The sequence below is a fragment of the Protobothrops mucrosquamatus genome, unplaced genomic scaffold, assembly GCF_001527695.2.
Source record: "Protobothrops mucrosquamatus isolate PMUCROS unplaced genomic scaffold, P.Mucros_1.0 scaffold2625, whole genome shotgun sequence".
Taxonomy (NCBI): Eukaryota; Metazoa; Chordata; class Lepidosauria; order Squamata; family Viperidae; genus Protobothrops; species Protobothrops mucrosquamatus.
Genome location: NW_015388679.1, coordinates 272,015 through 295,839, shown reverse-complemented (window position 1 = coordinate 295,839; position 23,825 = coordinate 272,015). Strand labels below are relative to the sequence as shown.

At 39.9% G+C, this 23,825-nt stretch overlaps 1 protein-coding gene across 1 annotated transcript in view; it reads right to left on the bottom strand.

Annotated features, from left to right (window-relative positions):
• The window catches only part of SLIT2 (slit guidance ligand 2), a 193,580-nt gene that overhangs the window by 140,067 nt on the left and 29,688 nt on the right, over positions 1–23,825 (bottom strand). The window contains exon 2 of the mRNA XM_029285971.1: positions 13,450–13,521. Within this exon, the coding sequence (XP_029141804.1) occupies positions 13,450–13,521 (72 nt within the window). The remainder of the gene's footprint in view (positions 1–13,449; positions 13,522–23,825) is intronic.

Genomic DNA, 23,825 nt, shown 5'->3' with positions numbered 1-23,825 from the left:
GGAATGAAGGGACATTAGCCATTAGTGGAACAAAATACACAGCCACAATATCAATCAGGTTTTGTTTTTGTAGAACAGATGCAAGAAAACAGGGACCTTCAAAATCCCTGTAGGCATTTTGATACAACAAAGCGTTCTTAAATGCAGACGGAGATTTTATCATTCAAAACAAAAGCTGCAGAGTTTAATTAGAACCAGGCCAACGGACTGTGATCAACCACATTTTGTGAGTGTCATGGTGGTGAACATGTGCCCAAACTGACTGGAACTGCCCCTACTATATAGGCAGGAAATTCAACACGTAGTAAAAGTACAGTGAGGTCTCTCTTATCTTTCTCTATCTCATGAAAAGCATTGTAGACAACAACAGATTAGCAATAGCTGCATGAGAAGACCTTGTAAATAGTGGTAATGTACTGGAAAAAAACCCCACATATGTGGGATATTTTAAGAACGAAAGGATTGAATGAGAATACAATGAGCACCTGCTTAGAAAAATATTTGTTTGAAATACATGGCTTAAGCAGAAGTCTACTGGAATCCAGGGCTGTGGAGTCGGTAGATAAATGTTCCGACTCCGACTCCGACTCCTCAGTTTTTTGTACTTCCGACTCCGACTCCGACTCCCCGACTCCGACTCCTCTGTATTAATATGCAAATGTATTTTATACATTCCATGCACATGAAAAGCATGCTTCTTCACGGTCACTTAACGTGTTCGTTTTGCGGTTACGTGAGGCACTGCATGCATTGGTCTTTATTCTTACAGTAGAGAAGTCATTCATTATAACTTTTTGTGAATTGGGACATTTAAACTTGCTTTTTTTTTTAATTCCAATCTAAATTTAGTAGGAGTCGGAGTCGGTGCATTGTTTGCCGACTCCGACTCCGACTCCAGGTACCCAAAATTTCCTCCGACTCCGACTCCTCGACTCCGACTCCGACTCCACAGCCCTGCTGGAATCTGCAGAAGACGTGATAAAGGAACTGATCTAATGATTTGATGGTTTAAGATGAAAGACAGGTGTGGCAGTTGATGTTATGCGTTCGGTCATGTCCAACTCTGGGCGATTCTCTGGGTCTCTCTCCATCTCCCCATCTTGCACTTCTTTGAGTTGTTCCATGCTCTGGCGGGTGTCAGTTTTGAGGGTGTCCACCCACACCGTGTTTTTTTTGCAGGTCTGGTTTCCTTTTACCGCCAATTCTTCCCAACAGAATTGCTTTCTTCCGGTGAATTTCCCCACGTGACACGGCCAAAGTAAGTCAGACCCAGTTTTGTGATTTTGCCTTCCAGTGACACGTCTGGTGCTATGTGGGTCACCTCTGCTGTCCAAGGGAGACGCAGGCGCCTTCTGCAGCAGCTCAGACGAGTCGATCTTTTTCCTGTCTTGTTTTTTTGTCTTGCTTTTTTAAGGTCCAGAAAAATGGATAGAATTAATGAAGGATATAAGGATAATTTGAAGAGAGAATCAAGAATGGATCTTGAGGAAAGAAAAAAAAAACAAAGAAGGGGAAACAAACTGAACTGAAAAAACTGTAGGAAGAGAAAATAAGATCCAGTCAAATAATGTTGTACTGGAGGGGTTTTTCTCTCCAAACAGAATAAATGGAAAGTGGACGTAACAAAAGAGGAACTGGAAGCTGCTTGGAGAAAGAAATGGATGGAAACTAATCAAAGAGAGGAGCAACCTGGAACTAAGGAGAAACTTCCTGACAGTTGGAACAATTAACCAGTGGAACAACTTGCCACAAGAAGTTGTGGGTGCTCCATCACTGGAGGCTTTTAAGAAGAGACTGGACAGCCACTTGTCTGAAATGGTATAGGGGTTTCCTGCCTGAGCAGGGGGTTGGACTAGAAGTCCTCCAAGGTCCCTTCCAGCCATGGGAGTCTTATGATTCTTCACTCTGGCTTGCTGGCTTGCTTGTTCATTCATCCATCCATGTTTTTTTCTCATTAATCTACACTCGGTACCCCATAATGACAAAGTGAAAACAGGATTTTAGAAATGCACTGTATATCTAGTATAGGGTTTCCTGCCTGAGCAAGTTGTTCAACTAAAAGACCTTCAAGGTCCCTTCTGTTATTCTACTCTACTCTACTCTACTCTACTCTACCCTACTCTACTCCATTCCATTCTATTACATTCTACTCTATTCCTATTCTGTTCTACTCTGTTCTACTCTGTTCTATTCTATTCTGTTCTGTTCTGTTCTGTTGTTCTGTTCTGTTGTTCTGTTCTATTCTATTCTATTCTATTCTATTCTATTCTATTCCCATTCCCATTCCCATTCCCATTCCCATTCCCATTCCTATTCTACTATGTTCTACTCTAATTCTATTCTATTTTATTCTACTCTACTCCATTCCATTCCATTCCACTCTACTCTATTCCTATTCTATTCTATTCTACTCTACTCTACTCTACTCTACTCTACTCTACTCTACTCTACTCTACTCTACTCTACTCTACTCTACTCTACTCTACTCTACTCTATTTATGGATTTTACAGTTCTGGGGTTTGTTGTTGTGAGCTGCCCAGAGCTGTGTTTTAAGATGAGAGAGCATATAAAACTTTTTTTTAAATGAAATAAATAATTAAATAAATAGAATGAAGTTTCCTCTAAAGTGGCAGACGTTTAATGCAAATCTGAATGCCTGAATCAATTCTTTTAATGTAAGCATTAAAAGAATAAACAAAGGAAATTAAATACAGGTCTTTCTCAATTTACGATAGTTTGTTTACTGACCATTTGAAGTTACAAAGGGACTTATGACCGTTTTTCACACTTACGACCGTTGCAGCATCCCCCAGGGCTGCCTGTACTTCACTATCCACAGTAGCTCAATTATTTTTCTGCAATAAACCAAAAGCTGAAAGTTTTCTGAAGCAGAGAATAGATCTAAAACCAGCTCAATTCTGATATAAGGAGGGCGCAATTTCGATGCTCTTAGGACCAATTTTGTATCTCCTAAAGGACTGAGCTGAATCCAAGCACTATTTTTTTTTCAAAAAGAAAAAAAGGGGGGGAGGACTTTTCCCCTCATGGGGACAAAGGAAATATCTACTTTCAGATTTCATTTTATTTCAATAAAATGTCAGAGGAGCAGATAAAAGGACCGGAGCTGAGTGACCAGCAATTTAACCTCCCATATTTACCCAGTAACAATAATTAGAGACAGAGAAATTGGGTCTTATCCTTTGCCAGGAAATGCCATTTAATTCTGCACAAAACAAGTAATATTAAAGGCATTTTCCTTCTTTTTCTTTTAATAATAAAAAAAAAAACCTCAAAGAGCCTAACTTCAAATCTCTGTACCTATTTCCTTGGAGCAAGAGCTGGGGTTGGTTCTCCAGAAGGACCACAGAAACTTTTCTACCGTAAACATGAATTATAGCAATTTGTGCTTTTCCCATGATGTCCGCCTTATTGCACAAAGGCGGCTTGACCTTTGGACAGTTTCAAACGAATCTGTAAAGTACAAAATGCATTTGGACCCATTTTCTTTTTATTCTGTTTGGGATGATGAAATGTGATCTTGTGTTTTCCCCCTGGCATTTAGTCTGCTTTAAGCACAATCCTTAACAAAAATTATAACCCATCCTTCTAAGAGAAATAATTTGTACCGTAAAGGCGTAAATCCTTCCACAGAAGCAATAAAGGTTGAAAAGAATTTAAAAGTCCTTGGGGCCCCCCCACCTACCTCCCCCCCCAAAAAAAACCCCTTAGGTGTTAATTAAATGATCATTTAATCGTGAAATGTAAACACGACATTTTCGTCTAGTGACAGCACATCCCATTATAAATCCAGGATAATAAGAGTCCTAGTGTTAATATGCTGAGCCTCATTCCCACAACACTCTAGAGAGGCCTTGTGGTGTCTAAGGTTAAGCATCTCGACACAAAACAAAGATTGCTGCACTCAACATCCAGTTCAATTTTCCCATCATCGCCCAGTGACCTAGGTAACACTTGGAGCAATAAAGAATAAATTTAATTTCTTCAGCATTTTGTGAGGATTAAGAACAATAGTTAGCCAGCAAATGACTTCTTATCCCTGGATTCTTTCAGGGTTTCCCTCCGGTTCTAAAGGAGAATTCTGATAGTTTAAGACACAGAACAAACACGACTCTAAATTAGAGGTTTTTTCAATCAGTGTGAACAGTTGGAGGGGAAGCAATCAACTTTCCTTTTGAAACTTTTCTTAGCTATTCAGCCACTGCAAGCTTTAATCTCTCACGGCCATCCATCGCAGCTTGCTCCGGGATGCCCCGTCTGCCTTATTCCAATTTCATTTCCTTCTCTTTTAAACAAAACAAAACTGAACAGAACAACCCACAATGACGTTGGTATGCGTAAATACCGAGTACAAACTTAGGAGTTACTTTATTTCTGTTATATTAAAGGCTGTTATTTATCGTCCCTTTTTGCCCTTCAAGATATACCCTGATTTTTCACAGGATGGTAGACAGATAAATTTGTCTTTTGGAATTTTCTTCTCCCTAGATCCCATATGTCTTTTATCCCAAAGCTTTCTTCCCTCTGGAGATATCCTAGCGTAATTGGTGATATTTAAATAATTGTTTCAAGCAAATTAAACACAATCGCATTAAAGATCAATCAAAGAGAAGAATGATGTAGATTTAGCCCCGTCTCATAATTCAAGGATTTGATCCTTACTGGACTAAAAAACAATACTATTTTTCAAACGAATAACAGAGTTTCCCCCACTGTTCAGTTTCAGAGACCATAAGCACAAAAAAAACATTAACTGCATCTGCCTTCTACATAGAACTAGCAATAGCATTTAGATCAGTGATGGCGAACCTTTTAGAGACCGAGTGCCCAAACTGCAACCCAAAATCCACTTATGCATCGTCGAGTGCCGGGTGGGTGTGGCCCATTGGGTGGGCGTGGCCAATTGGGTGGGCGTGGCTGCGGTGGTAACGGCAGACTGGGTGGGACTAAAAAGTTCAACTAATCAATTCCAACTTTGCAAGATCTTTTTTTTCCCGCGAGAAGTTGAAATTGACTGATTGAATCTTTTTTTTTTTGCACACGGAAGCGGCGGAGGCCTAAAGCGAAAAGGTTTTATAAAACCCAGCTGAAGGCCTAGGACTGGGGCGAGGGCGCGCGTGCCCACAGAGAGGGCTCTGAGTGCCGCCTCTGGCACCCGTGCCATAGGTTCGCCACCACTGACTTAGATACTTATATACAGCTTCACACCCCTCTCTAAGCAGTTTACAGAGTCAGCCTGTTGCCCCCAACAATCTGGGTCCTCATTTTACTGACCTCGGAAGAACGGAAGGCTGAGTCAACCTTGAGCCAGTCAGGATCGAACTTCCTGGCAGCGGGCAGAGTCAGCCTGCAATGCTGCATTCTAATCACTCCATCCCCATGGCTCAGATAGGATAGGATAGGATAGGATAGGATAGGANAGGAAGGAAGGAAGGAAGGAAGGAAGGAAGGAAGGAAGGAAGGAAGGAAGGAAGGAAGAACCAGCAATAGCGCTTAGACTTATATACTGCTTCACAGTGCTTTACACCCCTCTCTAAGCGGTTTACAGAGTCAGCCTCTTGCCCCCAACAATCTGGGTCTACATTTTATCGATCTCGGAAGGAAGGATGGAAGGCTGAGTCAACCTTGAGCCGGTCAAGATCGAACTTCCTGGCAGTGGGCAGAGTTTGCCTGCAATGCTGCATTCTCATGCTGAGCCACCAGGGCTCCTATAAGTAGTTCAAGATTTAACTATTATCCATCTATGCTATATAATTCTAATGTTGCATTTCAAAATGGCTAAGTATTGTGTTTATAGTTAACATTCATACTAAAGTAATCAGAACGATCACCACTGGAATCATATATACTGTATATAGTGTATATGTGTGTTATGTGTACATAAAGGTAGATATATATACTTTTATTTTTAGAGCAGGCAAGAAAATTTCATTTTTAATGTGGGCCAGTGTGCTCATAGTAAAAAGTGACAATAAAGGTTATCTTATCTTATCATTAATGTATCGGAATAAATAAATAACATCCTGAAGTACAAAATATTTGATGAAAACTTGGCTGTCGTGCTACAAAATATCTGAATGTTCCTTTCGGAGAGATTCAGAGAGATGCCCAGACTTCATAAACAAACACAATATCTACGCTGGTATTTTGAAATCTGTCACCCTGTAGATATTGCTTCATCCAGCAAGGGTAGCCAAAGGTCACAATTCCTGTGCAGTCCACCATTTGCCTGGCATAGGCAATTAAGGGGTTGCCATAAAGAAGAGGGAGTCAAGCTCTTCTCCAAAGCGCCTGAAGGCAGGACAAGAAGCAATGGATGGAAACTCACCAAGGAGAGAAGCAACCTAGAACTAAGGAGAAACTTCCTGAAAGTCAGAACAATTGACCAGTGGAACAACCTGCCTCCAGAAGCGGTGAATGCTCCAACACTTTTAAAGAAGAGACTGGACAGCCATTGGTCTGAAATGGTGTAGGGTTTCCTGCCTGAGCAGGGGGTTGGACTAGATGACCTCCAAGGTCCCTTCCAATTCTATTATTCTGTCAGTCATTCTGTCATAAATTATAGTTCACAAACTCACCTCTTGAAAAGGCTATTTATAAAACGTTATTTACTATGTTAGTAAATAAAAGTAAAATTAAATAGTAATTAAAATTTACTATTTTAAAGTATTACTTTGCCCATAAACGTACAGCATTTTATTTAAGCAAGGAGTATCAATTTCAGATGAAAATTTAAAAAGACCTCAGATGACAAGTTGATTTGAGAACCTAGCAAATTGTGTAAGAAAATTTAGTGTAAGATGCCTTCTAAACATATACGTTTATTAGTATTAAACAGGATTAATGAGTGTAGAAGTATATTTCTAAAGTTTAAAAACTATTTTTTTAAATTAAAAAAAAACCACAATATGGCCAAGATAACACATTAAAGACATCTGTAGAGTTGACACAATTGCATATTATTATGCTGAAATCCACTTCTAATACATACCATGTGTTTTATAATAAGAAACCAAAGTTATCACAAGCCAAAAAAATAAGTGGTTATGATGGGGTTTCTACCTTTTGTATCATCTCAATGTTACTAAGTGTAACCTTATGCTGGCTTTACAAAAATGCAGGCAGATGTTGGCGTAAAGTAATACCATATTATAGATTAAACGCTTTAAAGAATATCTTAGCCCACAAACAAGCAAAGCTACACTGTTAATTTTAAGACATCAAACCATGTGAAAATGGGATGTAGAGAGAAATAATATTTCAAGAGGGTAAATAAATGAAGAACATTCCTGGGACCAAAAAAAAATCTAGACAACAAACTTTAGACAGAATTTAGAAATTCATTCCATAATACTATGAAAAATGTTCACCAATGAAGATAATGGCTAAGTCATACATTCATCTGATTCAGCATCCTGGCTCCTGATATTAACAGGCTGCACAGTCTGGTTACAAAAAATGTTAAAATTCTCCATTGCCATTTGACTAACAAGACCTAAAATCTTGCTGTTAGCTAAATCACAATACAGTGCCATTCCTGCTAATTTTCTTTGCTGAAATGGAGAACAGACTTCTATTGCAATTGCATTACAAAACAACTAGTTTTTAACATAGTCTTTTAAAATCAAAAAGAAGCAAAATAGATACACCAGCTGCTTTGAGCATCTTTTTCACACAGCAGGTGGAAAAGCATCTTTGTCTATAAAGGTCATGGACTACCCAGGAAAACACATCTAATTTAAATTTTGCTAATAAACGTGCACGCTTTTCTTTTCTTAAAGCGGTTTGGTAAAATTACAAACCACTGCCAAATCAGTGCATCGGAAAGGAGTACAACGTTGAAAGGTGAAAATAATTATTAAACTGAACCAATCGGCATTTCTTCTTTTTACACCTCTTAAAATTTAACCACGTTTGGCCTTAAAGCAGCTTAAAAGTAATTAGTTTGTTGGAATTATTATTGGGAGTTGCATGAAGGTACACAAAAAAACACACCCCAAACAAAAGCCAATAGAGCTGCTTTGATGATGTTGTTTTGCAGAACATGCATTTTGTAGGGCTAACACATTGCCTATCTGCATGCAGATCTTTTCATTTTTCCCTCCATGTCCACTTCACGTTAAGATAAAAGTAAGATAACCTAGGATGGGGGATCTAAACATGCAAGTATTAATATGCAAGAAGCCGAATTGTTCATTTAAAAAAATGTGAACAGTCCCCAAAGAACTTCCATCTCTTCTACTACTCCGAATATCCTTTGCGTTCCCAGGAAGAGGAATCAGCCGTAGCTATCATGGTAACTCACTCAATGAGTAATAATGTTGATAGGACTGGACAACGGTAACCGTGGCAACTGTAACCTGCAATTGCTGCGTAACCGTTGTGGGATTTATTGTGGTGAGGGCCAGAGAGGCCAGGAGTAAAATAAAGCAGGCAGCTACGGTGTCTGACACTTCAAGTACCAGGCACTTTAATCACAGCTGGCAGAAATTAACTCAGGAGGAATTTTGCAAGAGTTTTCCATGGGCTTTTGTGCTGAGGAGCTACTGGGGCCACAGGGCGCTCACGTGGAGAACGCTGATTACAAGTAAATAGATAAGGAATTTACACGTTGTAGATCCAAAAAGGGAAAAGAAAAGAAAGCGGTACTAGATACAAAATACCCAGAGTAAAAACTCTATTCGCATGAAGCACTAAGGGCATCCGAGTTGTGTTTCATGGTTTCTCAGTCATGACACAAAATGAGCTACTTGTGTAGAAGTTTCACAGTCTCCGTCATTCAATAGCAGGGGGTCTTCAAACTGGGCCCTTTTATGACTTGTGGACTTCAATTCCCAGAATTCCTCAGCCGGGTACTCGTGCCTGGCTGATTAATTCTGGGAGTTGAAGTCCACAAGTCATCAAAGGGCCAAGTTTGAAGACCCCCGTTCAATAGGAAATACGTAATTGCCTGTTGGTTGTGATAATTAACTCCACCTTCTAAGGATGACAGATAAAGCATATCAAGTACATGTGGGCCACCAACCCAATTCCAATGTCTGAATAGATGCATATTCAGGCGTATTCTGGTTTTGGGGTTATTACTGAGTCTTTCCGCCCAAGTGTTTAAGTGTAGAAGAGTCAGAGCACAAGTTTACAACTGAAGAATTTAGGCACATTGAAAGATGGATCCATGAACCTGCTGTAGAAAGGTATGCGGTCTTAAACTTCACCATCACAGGCCAAGGACAAAAATTATCAACTTATCCTCCCTTCAGGTTGGTCTAAACCAGGGGCCTGCAACCTTAACAACTTTAAGACTTGTGGATTTCAGCTCCCAGAATTCCTCAGCCAAGTCTTAAAGTTGTCAAGGTTGCAGACCCCTGGTCTAAACCTAGCATAGATAGATCTTGGGGTGAGGGCCCATAAAGGACCAGACTGGATTTTATTTGCGGCCTTGTAGCAAGTTTTGCTGTTTTGCAGCAATTCACACAACAAATTGCTGGAGCCAGTATTCAACAGGCAGAGCCTTAGACAGGCTTCAGAAGGGACCCATTGATACCCAAATAAGCTGCAAATCTTCTCCTGCTAATATTTTTTAGAGTGATTAAAAACTGTAAAGTCAAGTGAAAGGAAACCAGTTAACTCTTAAATAAGCTATTTTAACTATCTATTTTGTAGTTCTTGCATTTAGGAATACAGGACCTAGAGATTTTTATTTATTTTTTTGAAAAAAATGTTCATTTTGCTCGCCAAATCTCTTTCCTGCAGCAAAAGGCAATTGATGAACTGTAATCTAACCAGTCAAATTAAGCAATCAGAACCTATTTGCCTCAGATAAGCACCCAGGAATCTATAATAGTTTCCTGAATTAAAGGTTCTTTGCCGATGCGTTTGTCGTGGGTCGCCAGAGATAACACCGGCTATTCCAGCAAAATACTTGTTGAACAAGAGGCAAGAACCCAGAAACCATTATGCGCTGCCTCAATGCTCTTCAAACAGGCACGAATAAAGCACCAAAGCCATTTAAACATTTCCAACTCTCTTTGTAGCGGAGTTGGCCATTAAGCTGCAGTGTCAATTTTAGCCTCTCACAAAAAGTATTTCTAGAGGAGATCTTTTTTAACCATGAAGTTTTTAAATAAAATACGAAATGCAGCGGCAGCCTCCAGCGAGAATATTTGGAGAGGCTAGAATATTAAAATATTGAACTTACAACTTTTTGTTAGCCACCAGCTGCCTGTGGTTTTATGTTTCTGCTTTACAGCATTATATAAGTAGAGCTGATTCTATTTTACAGGCTTCTGTTAATGGGACGGATAAATAATAATGCTATTTAAATTGGTCCCCTGGCCCAAAACAAGTTCCAATTGTCTTAAGAGAAATATTTTGACCTGATCTTAAGATTTTGATCTTAAGTCAGCCAAAGAAAAAATGAGGAAGACAGCGAAGGAACATATATACAAGAGCTGCTGGCAGCATCTAACCATGTCTAATATTCCTCTATTATATAGTGCATTCTCTCAATACTGTTGTTTCCACTAAACAACAACTCTAGCAAGTTATTCCTTAATTGTAAATGTCAGATAATTTATTCCTGAGAAACACACTGACAAGCTTTAATAACTTCCAAAGGCTTATTGTATACAAAGTAGCAGAGAAATGTTGATTAACTGAATACAATTGCTGCCATTGTAAACAACTGAATGTGATCTAAAATACAAACATTCTCAAATCATCTGAGGAAAAAACATGTCTCTAGGATTACAGGTAAATTATTATATTTATTAATTTGTGCTAATACAAGGCTTCAAGACGTTTACCATGATAGATTGGCTTACAATAAGCCTTAGGCTTTATTTATCTTATAATTTCCTACACATATTAATTTCACATTGGAGATGCTGATATATTCATGAAACTATAACACCAAAGCGACTATAGTTTTTGGCTATTTAAAATTATATGATACTACTAAAACATTCTCTTAAAGTGCCACTTATTTTACAAATACATATATAAATGAAACTTTCCCTCTTTCATAAAAATCATTAGTTTCATAAGCTCTATAATTACATCAATCCTTTTCTAGAATTCTGCACAAGCAGAAATGTGGTTTACTCTGTAGATAAGAGAATGTATAAATGTGTACATTGAACAAAATTTGTTTTTGCTTTTACATCCATGGATCATAGATCTACTCAAATGTCCATTTTTGCTAACAAGTCCCAAAGCTGTTAGAACAAAGTATTTTTTTAAAAAAAGCTTGAATTCATTTAGAAAGAAATATGATAACATTAACACCATATCTTAAAGCAAAAAAATAAAAGTAAAAATACTTTGTAGAAACCTACAGATTTAAAATGCTAAATGTGGGATACCAGATTTTAAAAACAAACACTGTTTAATTTATCTTTACTACTTCAATTTCACTGTATTCATTTCATAGTTTTTAATGCCATTTCTGGGAAAATCTGGGCAAAGTGACTTAAGAAACTCAAAATACAATCAACAGCACAGTATATAATAAGAACAGACTAATAATAAAAGTACCACTTTTGAACTTATTTTCTGATATCAGAATTGATACCTTAATGGGGATGCATGCCCTAGCATGCATTTTCAATATTTCCAACAAAATAATTATAACAGATCCTAAGAATATCACAAACAATGAAACCTTGTGTTTAATAGAGAAAAATTAAAAGATGGACTCCACCAGTAATTGTTGCCCATATTGCAATATGGAGCTATATAATACTAAAGTGAGTAATTCATCAGATTTGTTTAGTGTTCCTTGAAAATACATCCATGCGGTCAAAACGTATCACTTTTAAATATCAGGTACACTCCATTTTGATGACAGATGTCTATTTCAGCACAACGTTTTATTAAATTTATCTACCTTGCTAAGGGAAGGTTTGGTAGGTATCCCAATAAAGTTTATATTTTATTCTGTGAGGATTGAAAGAGGTTTGGGCCCATGCATGAACGTGTATTTATTTGACTCATGTCGATATATATTTATACATAAATTCTGTGAGAGTTTTGTCTCCTCTGTTGTTCTTTCTTCTGAGCGTCAAGCCACCACCACAAAAGTTCTTCAGAGGTGTGTCTCAGTTTCAGACATGAACTTTTACACTGCAAGAAGGTTTCCCAGCTCAACCTAGCGCAGGGGTAGGCAACCTTGGCTCTTTTTATGACTCGTGGACTTCAACTCCCAGAATTCCTAAGCCAGCCACGCTGAGGGGAAAGGGAGAGGGTTCCAAGCTGAGCCGTGCTGGCTCAGGAATTCTGGGAGTTGAAGTCCACCAGTCATAAAAGAGCCAAGGTTGCCTACCCCTGGCCTGGTGGCCAAGAACCCCTGGGCCCCGAGAAACAGGGCAGAGACCTTTGGTGCCCGCTTTGCAATTGATGGATTGTAACCAAACACAACACCTTTTGACCGGGGGCCTCCGAGCAAACCATGAGGAGGCTAAACGGATATCCGTGCAATGATATAACACCAACATCACTAACTGTATCCGGGTATCTGACCCCGATAGACAAAGCACATCGTAGACATGTTGGCTTCTCCCTTCTGTGGAACTCATGCATCTCATTATCCCAAACATTTTGTTAAGGTATATATAGTGTATACATGTGGTCCTCGACTCACGACCACAACTGAGCCCAAATTTTCTGTTGCTAAACGAGACATTGGTTAAGTGACTTTTGCCCCATCTTACGACCTTTCTGGCCACAGTTGTTAAGTGAATCACTGCAGTTAAGTTAGTAACATGGTTACTGAATGAATTTGGCTTCCCCGTGGACTCTGCTTGTCGGAAGGTCGCAAAAAAGGGGGGTGTCACATGACCCTGGGGCAGAGCGACAGTCATAAATATGAGTCAATTGCCAAGCTGTCTGAATTTTGATCACATGACCCTGGGGAAGGTGCAGTGGTCGTAAGTATGAAACATGGTCCTAAGTCACTTTTTTCAGTGCTGTTGTAATTTTGAACGGTCGCTAAATGAACTGGTGTAAGTCGAGGATTACCTGTATAATATATATATATATATAATCCCCAAATTCAAGAAACCCATTATGGATTAGAATACTAGCTTTCTTTGAACCAGTACATCAACAGTGTTGTCTTTAAACTATTCCATACAAACAGGAGACGTTCTGACAGATTCTCTTTCCAGAATGTGTTCTCCCCTACCCTCTTCATTAAAAAAAGCAGTAAATGAGAAAACTCCAGATTTTCTCTAAGTCAGATTCAAAATAGATATCACTCAGCTGCAACTACTGAAGCAAATATACAGGTGATCAGGAAGGAAAAAGAACAACCACGGTGTTCTGAGTGGGACACATTTTTGAAATTTTACTCCACAAAATTTAATTCGTAAGGTAGAAGCTCAAAGGAATATACTGAAAGCTTCCAAAACTGACGAGAAAATAAATCTACTTACAGTCTGTAGAGTTTGGGTGTCCCGAGAAACAGCAACTCAGAGAGAAGTTGAAGATTATTTCTATTTAGCCTCCTTTGTGGAAAAAAAAGGAAAAAAGAAAAGGAAAGACAGGGTTACCACTCAAATAAGTATTTCTTTTAAAAAAAGAAGCCTACTGAGGGATATCTAAATTGGTCATCTTAGCAGGAACTTCTCATGCATTGAAGAAGGAGCTTCAATGACAGGGGCCACACTAAGAAACATTAAGTCCCAAGAGCAAGGCTAATTTCATATTTTATTTATACGTGGGAATGTAACACGCCTCACAAATGTGTTGTTAAACTCCAACTCCTTTGTTCTCTTCCATAAACCAACAAGTAATTCTGGCAGCACAAGGAGAAAGTAAATGGACACAAAGAAAACCATCACAACTGAGGCTGCTTCAAAGAAGGACGGCCAACTGAGGACCAAATTGAAGATGTAAAGACACTGGATTATGGTCAGAAAGAAGTTTTTTGGGAAGAACAATGGCTTTAATTACTTTGCGAAGCAGATTTTTTGTAACCCAAACCATATCAATTCTAGAAAAGAGTTTATGTCTCTCTGAAAAGAAGCTGAAGTCTTCAGTTAGTCCATTTTTACTCCTCCAAACGTCGATCAAACCTAAAGTATCGGTCAGCTCGAAAAAAGTTGGGGGCACCTTGTGTTTGTGTTTCTTTAATTCCTTTATCAGCTGATCTGTCCAGTTGTGGGGTTACTATCCCATTGTGGTCGCCATTTACACACCAATACTGGAAAGAACAGGAGAGTTAAATGTTCAGATAGAAGTTTTAAAAACTTAAGTTTTTCTCGGTGTGGGGTGTATAATCCCACCACAATAGCTTTTATGCCCTGTAATTCAATTTGCACAATTAGAAGGAGGGCCAACTGAACGGACAGGAGCTGCAGCAAATCAAAGCAGAGCCCTGAGAGTTTTCCAGATGCAGAACACCAATAAAATCTCTGGCATTATGACAGGCAGGAAGCGGAGAGAAGCCAGTGAGTATTGCTCTATTTTATGACTTTTCTTGCCACTGTTGTTAGTGAATCACTGCAGATGTTACACTAGACACACGGTTGTTAAATGAATCTGGCTGCCCCATTAATTTGATCGTCAGAAGGTCACAAAAGGGGATCACATGATGCCAGGACTCGACTCTGCAACCGTCATAAATACGAGTCAGTGGCCAAGCGGCTCAATTTTGATCCCGTGACCACGGGGACGCTGCAACGGTCGTAAGTGTGAAAAATGGTCCTAAGTCCCTTTTTTCAGGGGCGTTGTCACTTCAAACGGTCACTAAATGAACTGTTGAAAGTTGAGGATTAGCCATATTCCAGTGGAGAAACTGTTTCAGCCTACAACCTGTACAATAATCACCAATTTGTGTAAGAGAAGGAGAGGCACCGATTGCAGTTACCTGCCAAAAAGCTATTAATTTCGACGGTGAAATTTGCCACAAGGAATCCCTCATAGCGAAAGGCCATCTCAACAAGGCCAGCCGGCCTTTGACTCCCCCCTTGTGTCCAGCTACCCAGGAAGTTAGTCTTTTGAGGCCAATTTCCTGAGGTGCCTTTTGATATTTCCTAGGATACCCACTCTGATTAAACTCTTCCGAGCAAGACGACCAGGTCCGCATGCAGGAAGCAACTATAAACACGATTCTTAGTCTAAAGATGCGATGGAGGAGGTATTTTTTAATAACAATCAAGCTAGAACATAAATAGGCAACCCTTTCTGGGACACGAAATGTATATTGCATCAATTATGGGTCACAAAGCATTTTGAGCAGCCCCTTTATCAATAAACCTTAGAGCGAAGGTGCAAAACAGCAGAAAACCCCGTGGTTACCTGTTGGTAGCAATTCAGGTTTATCACAATTTCTCATATGAAATAGTTTGAAAATTTGAAAATAACATTCTCTGTTACCTAGTTCAAAGGGAAAGTAATTACTGCCATGGTTCCTTTCTTCTACATAAAAAGAAACATTCAAACACAAGATATTACAAAGATGACTATAGCCAAACCTACATCACATTCAGTAACCATGGTTCCCTTTATCTTCTCTGCGCTTCAAGTACATAACTGGTTCCACACTGCTTGATTCATTATCCCTTTATCTGAGTGTATGTAGGAGATGACCAGGCTGAGCCCCAGGGAGGGGAGGGGTCAAACGCGTCATCAGTCATGAATCCTTTTGGTGCCCACCAGAGATCTAAGTTCAGCCCACTTTGAAGGCCTTTCTTATCTCCCACTCATTTCCCTCAGCTGTTAGTTGGCCAGGTTCTTTAGGGACTGTAAGCTTGGCATAAATCTTTATACGCCTTTGAACTGCCTGAATCTCCACATTTCCCCAGCACTTGACAGTGTAATTCTTATGGGTTATTTATATTGCAAAGATTTGGAGGGGGAACAAACAGTTGTTTTACATAAGTCAAGGTGGTCAGATTCATAAAACTATTATTTTAAACCATATGGATCACAATAGTTTCAATGTATTGATTCAATAAGCCTTATGATGTAGGTCACTTTCACATCCACGGATATTTGAAAGACAAAACAACAACAACAAATCCTGTTCTTTTTGAATACTTGAAGTGTTTACATATGAAGGTTCTCTCACAATGAAAAGGATAAACCTGGAAAATGAGTCAGATTATGTTTAATAAATTCACCAAAGAAAGATAAGTTTTTTTATATCTGGAGAAGAACTCGACGTAATAGACCCCCACACATACCTAGTCCAGGGGTAGGCAACCTTGGCTCTTTTATGACTTGTGGACTTCAACTCCCAGAATTCCTGAGCCAGCATGGGGGAACTATGGCCCCCTTCATAACTCGTGGACTTCAACTCCCAGAATTCCTGAGCCAGCATGGCTCAGCTTGGAAACCTCTCCTTTCCCCTCAGCGTGGCTGGCTCAGGAATTCTGGGACTTGAAGTCCACCAGTCATAAAAGAGCCAAGGTTGCCTACCCCTGGCCTAGGCCAACGGGTCTCAGTGGAAGGTGATACAACAAAGGAAATCGAACGGTGTGTTAAATGTGGTTGGCAGGAATTTGGCAAGCTAAGCATAAATTTCAAAGACAACCTCCGCCGATGCCTGGAGAGAAAAGTTTTGGATCAGTGTGTTCTGCCTGCTCTAGCACATGCCAGTGAAACATGGACACACTAAACTCACAATCGGTACAAAAGCTAGGAGTGACGCAAAATGCCTTGGAAAGAGACACACTCGGCATCACAAGACAAGACAGGAAGACTCAACACATGGATTAGAGACCAAACGAAAGTATACAACGCCATCAAGAGAGTCAAAGAATGAAAATGGTCTCCTAGCAGGAAGGACTGAGGGCAGGTGGACCAAGGCAGTCACAGAACGGATCCCACTCGATCAAAAGCATCCACAAAAGTGACCTATAACAAGATGGATCGACAATGTCAGCCAAGTATGGCGGGCGCAACTGGCAAAAGAAATGCCCAGGAGAAACTTGGTGGCTGAGGAATTCTGGGAGTTGAAGTCCACAAGTCTTAAAGTTACCAAGGTTGGAGACCCCTGACTTAAGGAACTTTAAAAAGCCTACATATTCCATCCTGAATAGCTATGAACAAAGAGAGAGCCGTAATATTTCCTTTTATCCAAGCAAGTTTGAGCCAGAACTTCTGCCATTAGAATTAGAACTGATTAAAGTATAAAAAAAAAATGTGATTCTTAATTTATTCTACTCGGAGCACGTAGTTCAGGGCTGTGAAGTCAAAATCAACTATTCTTAGCAATAAAATAGTAGGTATGGAAAGTAATACTCAAGGTGTAGGTCTGACTTGTAATTCTTGAGCATTTTACTATCTTTCTGTTGGGTATTTGATGTATATAAAGCGTTGTTCATGGGTGTTACGTGGCAGGCTCTTTTCTGATTGAATTCTAAAGTCCCAGAGCAATTTGGTTTCCTGGTTTTCTATTATTTTGGCTATTTGTGGTCCCATCAATTCTTGCTTGCAGGCAAACACTATTTGTTTCAGATCCTCCACGGTACCATTGTTGCTATTTTCTCATGCCGCGTAGCCTGTAGTCTAGGGGTCCCCAACCCCCGGTCCATGGACCAGTACCAGGCCGTGGCATGCCAGCAACCGGGCCACACAAACAAGCAAAGGCCCATCCGCAAGATGCAGGCAACACACAACATCATGCACCCTCCGGTCCATGGAAAAACCTTTCTCCATGGAACCGGTCCCTGGTGCCCAAAAGGTTGGGGACCTCTGCTGTAGTCACTCTGGGCTATTTTCTTGCAGAAGTCTCCAGGTGGTCCACTGTTTCTTCAGCTTCTTTGCAGAGCTGGCATTTGCTGTCTGTTGCGGTCTTCCTAACTCTTGCTTTGCATCCACTCGTTCCTAAAGCTTGGTCTTGTGAGGGCGGAATTAGCACCTTGGTCTCTTTCTTCAGCTTTCTTGCTCTTAGCTCATTGCTTAGATCCTATATACTTTTAATATTTTCTTTAAAAATAAAAATATGTAACAAATATCCATTTGGGTCAGACAGAAGGCTGAGAAAATATCTACTGATTCCTCGCATCCTGGGCACAAACTGTTTCAAGTCCTCCCCTCTACAGGGCACCGGATGCCAAAAACGAGACACAGTTTCTTTCCTCCTGCCCTCACTCTGCACAACACACAATTTCCACGGTTCTGTCTTACAGCTAAGCATATTACCCACCTAGTATGGCTATGTTACTTCTATCTTCTCATCGGTTCCACTACCTTCTCTGTTGGTGTCGTTATTATGATTGTTATCCTTTGTTATGATGATGATGATGATGATTACTGTGTTGTTTTGCATGCACAGTGAGAGCTTATGCACCGGAGACAAATTCCTTGTATCACACTTGGCCAAGGGGACAGGAAATTCACAGCCAAAAGCCTGCATGGTTTGCTATATGAATTAAACCAGGCTGGCCTGATAAATCCACAGCCAAAGCCTTTTGATGGGCATTGATGGTTGACTGGATCATGCAGAAGTGCATAAGTAAGTAAATATATAAAGAAATACTTAATATTCGCCACAAGCCATGTAAGAACTGAAAGGTAACCATTTCAAAAACTGCCACTCAGCACATCAAACAAAGTGTTGTATTGTTCCAAAAAGTAATTGCACAAGTTTACGGTAAGGTAATTAAAATTACAGGTAACCCTTGATGTACATTTAGTGACCGTTTAAAGTTACAACAGTTCTGAAAAAAGGGACTTATGACCGTTTTTCACACTTACGACCGTTGCAGCATCCCCTGTGGTCACGTGATCAAAATTCAGATGCTTGGCAACTGACTTGTACTTATGACGGTTGCAGTGTCCTTTTGCGAACTTCAAACAAGCAAAGTCAACGAAAAAACCCGATTCGCTTAACAATCCTGTTACTAAATTAACCACTGCAGTGGTTCAGAGAGATCGTAAAATGGAGCAACACTCACTTAAGAATTGCTTCACTTAGCTACATAAATTTGGGGCTCACCTGTGGTCATAAGTCGTAATCAGCCCTTAAAACGAATCACACATATTGGGTTTCTGAGACAATTTTGTAGAGATGAGGATTCCAAGAGGGCGGTGGGGGGGTGTATACCTGAAGCGAGCTCAACAAGCAGTAGAAACCATTTCATATTTTAATGTATTACGAGATATTTCCTATCAGGAATTAAATGCACTGTCAAAGCCCCTCCTGGGTGGTTTAAATGCACAGCGAATGAATAAATAATTCTTCCGTGCGATTAAAAGCTATCATTTCAACTCGGCTCTGTGTTCATTCTGCGGTAGACTGAGATAGTGAGCCTTAAGCAAAATGCAAAAAAAAACAAACCTATGTGCACTCTGATTTTATTTTTATTTTTTTAATAAAAGAGATCCAGCTACACTTATTTTGACATTGTGCAACAGTGCACAAATTTAAGCAGTCAGAGAGAGAGAGAGAGAGAGAGAGAGAGAGAGAGAGAGAGAGAGAGAGAGAGAGAGAGCATCCAGCCCACAGGGTCTCAGAGAATGAGAACAAAACATATGTGGGAAAAATAAACAACTTTCCTGTCTTGGAATTTCTAAAAAGGCCTGCAAAGAGCAAACAGGGCTTCTCGCTGCCATTTGACTTCTGGACCCATGAGAACGGGGCTCGGACTAATTAAACACGTCGCTTGAAGGGGCCGCGGTGAGCAAAGAGCGCGCAGGGTCCTCCATATCTCCCACCCGTCACACCCTCTCGTTTCAGAGGCGGCTCTCCGAGGGAGTCCCTGCCCTGCTTTGCCTTTTTGCCCTCTGGAAAGAGGCGTAATAGTCAAAGGCCCCCGGCGGACACAGGAAGGTTTTGTAGGAAGAGGCTCTCGCAGGTTAAAGAAAACGTCAGCCTGAGGCCAGAACTTAGTTTAGAGTTGCTCTCCTGCTTGCTAGTTATTGTGACCAATTAAGAGATTTAAAACAAAAACAAAAAAAACCAGGAATGTTTTAAACCAGTGGTGGTGAACCTATGGCACGGGTGCCAGAGGCGGCACTCAGAGCCCTCTCTGTGGGCACGTGCCCCGTCGCCCCAGTCCTAGGCCCTCAGCTGGGTTTTATAAAACCTTTTCGCTTTAGGCCTCCGCCGCCGTGTGCAAAAAAAAAAAAAGGTAGTTAGTCAGTTAAAGTTGAAGAGCGCCCTTTTTTTTCTAGAGCGTTTCAACCTTAACTAACTAACTTGAAAAATCAGGGTGGGTCAGACGGCAATGGTGGCGTCGGTGCGGGTGGGTTACCCGGTGTGGGTGGGTTTACCGGTGTGGGTGGGCCGTGGGCTGCTACGTATTCACTCAAAACCCAACGTCAAACCCGTGACGGTCTCTAAAAGGTTCGCCATCACTGTTTTAAACTGAATATATGTAAGGGGGGAAAAATGCATGCTGTCCAAAGAATTATTCATTAGAAAAGTCCCAAGTAAAAGTAGCTCATCAGCACTTTGGAAACTTTTGCTAAAATAGTCTGATGACAAATGAATCTGTCTGTCTGTCTTTCTATGTCTGTGTGTCTATGTGTCTGTCTGTCTCTATTCATATCTATCTCTATCTATCCATCTATCTATATCCATCTCTATCTCTATCTATCCATCTCTATCCATATCTCTCCATCCATCCATCCAACCATATCCATCTCTATCTATCTCTAACAACAGAATTCACCTTTCTAGCTCCTTAACCATCTTTCTTGAGTCTTTTGTATACTTTTGTTTCTGCTGTAGATAAACTCTTTAATTCAATATTTGAAATGAGGAAGTTTAAAAACAAGTCATTTTTGCATCCGTTAAAAACAAAACTGTTATAGGTCCTGAAGCGTCTATTTTACTCACGTTTCACCACAAAGTATATTTTACTAACTGATCAGCTACAAAAGTTGCTTTTCTCCATGTTCCACTGAGATTTAAAATATCAGGTAGGGCTACACTAGCCATGGAGAATTTTGCCTCCTGCTACATTAACAAATACCAATTTATATATGTCCTTAATAGCAATAAACAACTGGTTTATACCTCTCCCAGAGATCGAATGCCAAACAAATAAAATAAAACGAACACCAGGGTAAAATAATCAAACTCTAGGAGTTTAATGTTACAGTACCAATTTATATATATATAAATTATGACATGCATTTATTTCTTGAAGAACAAGATCACCTAAGGAAAACCTGACTGTTCCTATTTCAAAAGTTAAGTTTAATTCCTCGTTTTTTCATATTTCAAATTAATTCTTTTACATTAAATGTCCTTTGTAAAGATGCCTTCCAAAACACCAAAATGGGAATTTAGAACAATGCTTCTCATTAAGATGATATCCAGCATTAAGATGATATCCAGATTGATTGACTAATTGACTGACTGAATGAATATCCCAGTTTAAAAGCAAACATACTCTGAACTGTAATAAACAAATGAATGCAGTCATCAGGTAAAATTACACCTTATATGACTAAAACTATGGCAGAGATTGTTTTGTCTGTCTGGCTTAGTGAAATTCTTTAGTGTATTATTTGCATTAATCAACACACATACAACAGGTTGCTAACAAAACATGATTAAGCAAACCCTTAGCGTGATGCATTTATTATTTCAGTATAATTGCAGCAGATATTACAATGTCGCACTAAATCAAGCTAAATTAATTAATTATAGTCATATAAATACATGATGGAGCCACACACAGGATGCCAAATAAAAGGTGGGGTGCTAAATGAAGACCACAACAAAGAGCCCAAGATTCAAGTGTATCCTAGACAGAAAAACGTTTAGAAAAATATAGAAGAGTCCTGGGATATGGTATAACTGACAGAGGCTGTTCAAGAAACGGCTGCTAAGAAAAACAGAGATCTGAATCGGGGTGGAATTCCCTCTCGTGAGTAGAATCCATAGCTGAGCAAGCTTTATCCAGGACACAACTTATTGTTCAATCACAAACATTCAAAGGACATGAAGTAACCCACATATAGAGTTGGAGAAAGGTCTAAGCCAGAAACACATTTGTGCTACAAGGCTGCTATTTTCTGCTATCTTCCTTCTGTGGTGACGCAATGGTACAGCATTGCAGGCTGACTCTGCCTTCCCACAGCCAGGAAGTTTAATCCTGACCATTTCCAGGTTGACTCAGCCTTCTGTCCTTCCGAGGTCGTAAAATGAGGACCCAGCAAGATGCTGACTCTTAGGGAGGACTGTAAAGCATTGTGAAGTGGTATATAAGTCTAAGTGCTATTGCTATTTATAATAATAATTATTATATTTATAATAATAATTATATTTTTGTAATACTAATAATACTAATAACACTAACACCACCAACACCACCACCAACAACAATAATAATAAAGTTGGAAGGGACCTTGGAGGTCATCTAGTCCAGAAGTCCCCAACCCCCAGTCCGTGGACCAGTACCGGGCTGTGGCATGCCAACAACTGGTCCGCACAAACAAGCAAAGCCCCATCCGTGGGATGCAGGCAGCACACAAAACCATACCACCTCTGGTCCGCGGAAAAACTTCTCCCCACGGAACCGGACCCTGGTGCCCAAAAAGTTGGGGACCCCCTGCTCAGGCAGGAGACCCTATACCATTTCAGACAAATGACTGTCCAGTCTCTTCTTAAAAACTTCCAGTGTTGGAGCATTCACCACTTCTGGAGGCAAGTAGTTCCATTGGTTAATTGTTCTAACTGTCAGGAAGTTTCTCCTTAGTTCTAAGTTCCTTCTCTCCTTGATTGGTTTCCATCCGTTGCTTCTTGTCCTGCCTTCAGGGGCTTTGGAGAATAGCTTGACTCCCTCTTCTTTGGGGCAGCCCCTGAGATATTGGAATACTGCTGTCATGTCACCCCTATTTACAGGGAAAAGATGCAGAAAACTGAAAGATGCACCTTCTGCATCCATTTCTAATGAAGCTTAGTCTTCTGGCCTCTCTCAGCGTCCAGCCACGGTCACGACCGTTACCATCAAAGGCCACTCATTAATTCCCCTGGTGCAGTGACCTGGATGAGCATTTCGTACAGAATGGCTTCACAAAAAAGGAATGAGGGGGGATAAGAGATGCTTGAAGAGATGTGGAAATAATTTACTTTATCATCGGGCTTAAAAAAAACAACAACAATACCCAACCCTGACTAAAACCAAATCCAAAGAAGTCTATCTCAGTTCTTTTCTATATTCTTACCAACTATTCATAAAAGATTTTTCTCCTTTCTGCCTTTTCATTTTCACCAGCAAAAAAAGCTTCATACCAACCAATGTTTGTACTGTAGCTATTCGCCGAGTATATTGCTCAACACAAAGATATTAACATACTAATAAGAATATTTTATCTCAAACCTATTGACTATTATAAACATATATTTAGAACAAGATAGCTTTTTTTTTTTTATATAAAGGAAGAAGTTTGCCGTTGTAAAAGTAATACTGAAGCTCGCAAACTCAGGCAGCAAATGACCCATCTTCAGCACTTTAATGTATTAAAAAATGCGAGGCTTTTACAACTTAATTATTTTTCTTCAATTAGGAAACTCTGACAATCAGCTTAGACAGAAGAGAATGCTGCAAGTATCTCTCAGGCCTTATAATTCAGAAGCAGCTGCAATAATTCAGATAACTGCTGGGAGGTGAGACCACATATTTTGCAGCTAGAATTTATATGAATCTTTCCTGCCGAACAGCCTGGAGCAGGAACTGACGGAGTTTCAGCCAGTCAATATTTGAGCACCAACACAAAAACTTCGCTGTGACCTGAATATATAAAGACAGGGAGCTGGCAGCTTTTTGAGCCAGTGTCTGAAGTCAACGTTAATACCTAATAGGTACAAGCAATCATCTCTCGCGTTAACACTCGGGAAAGCACA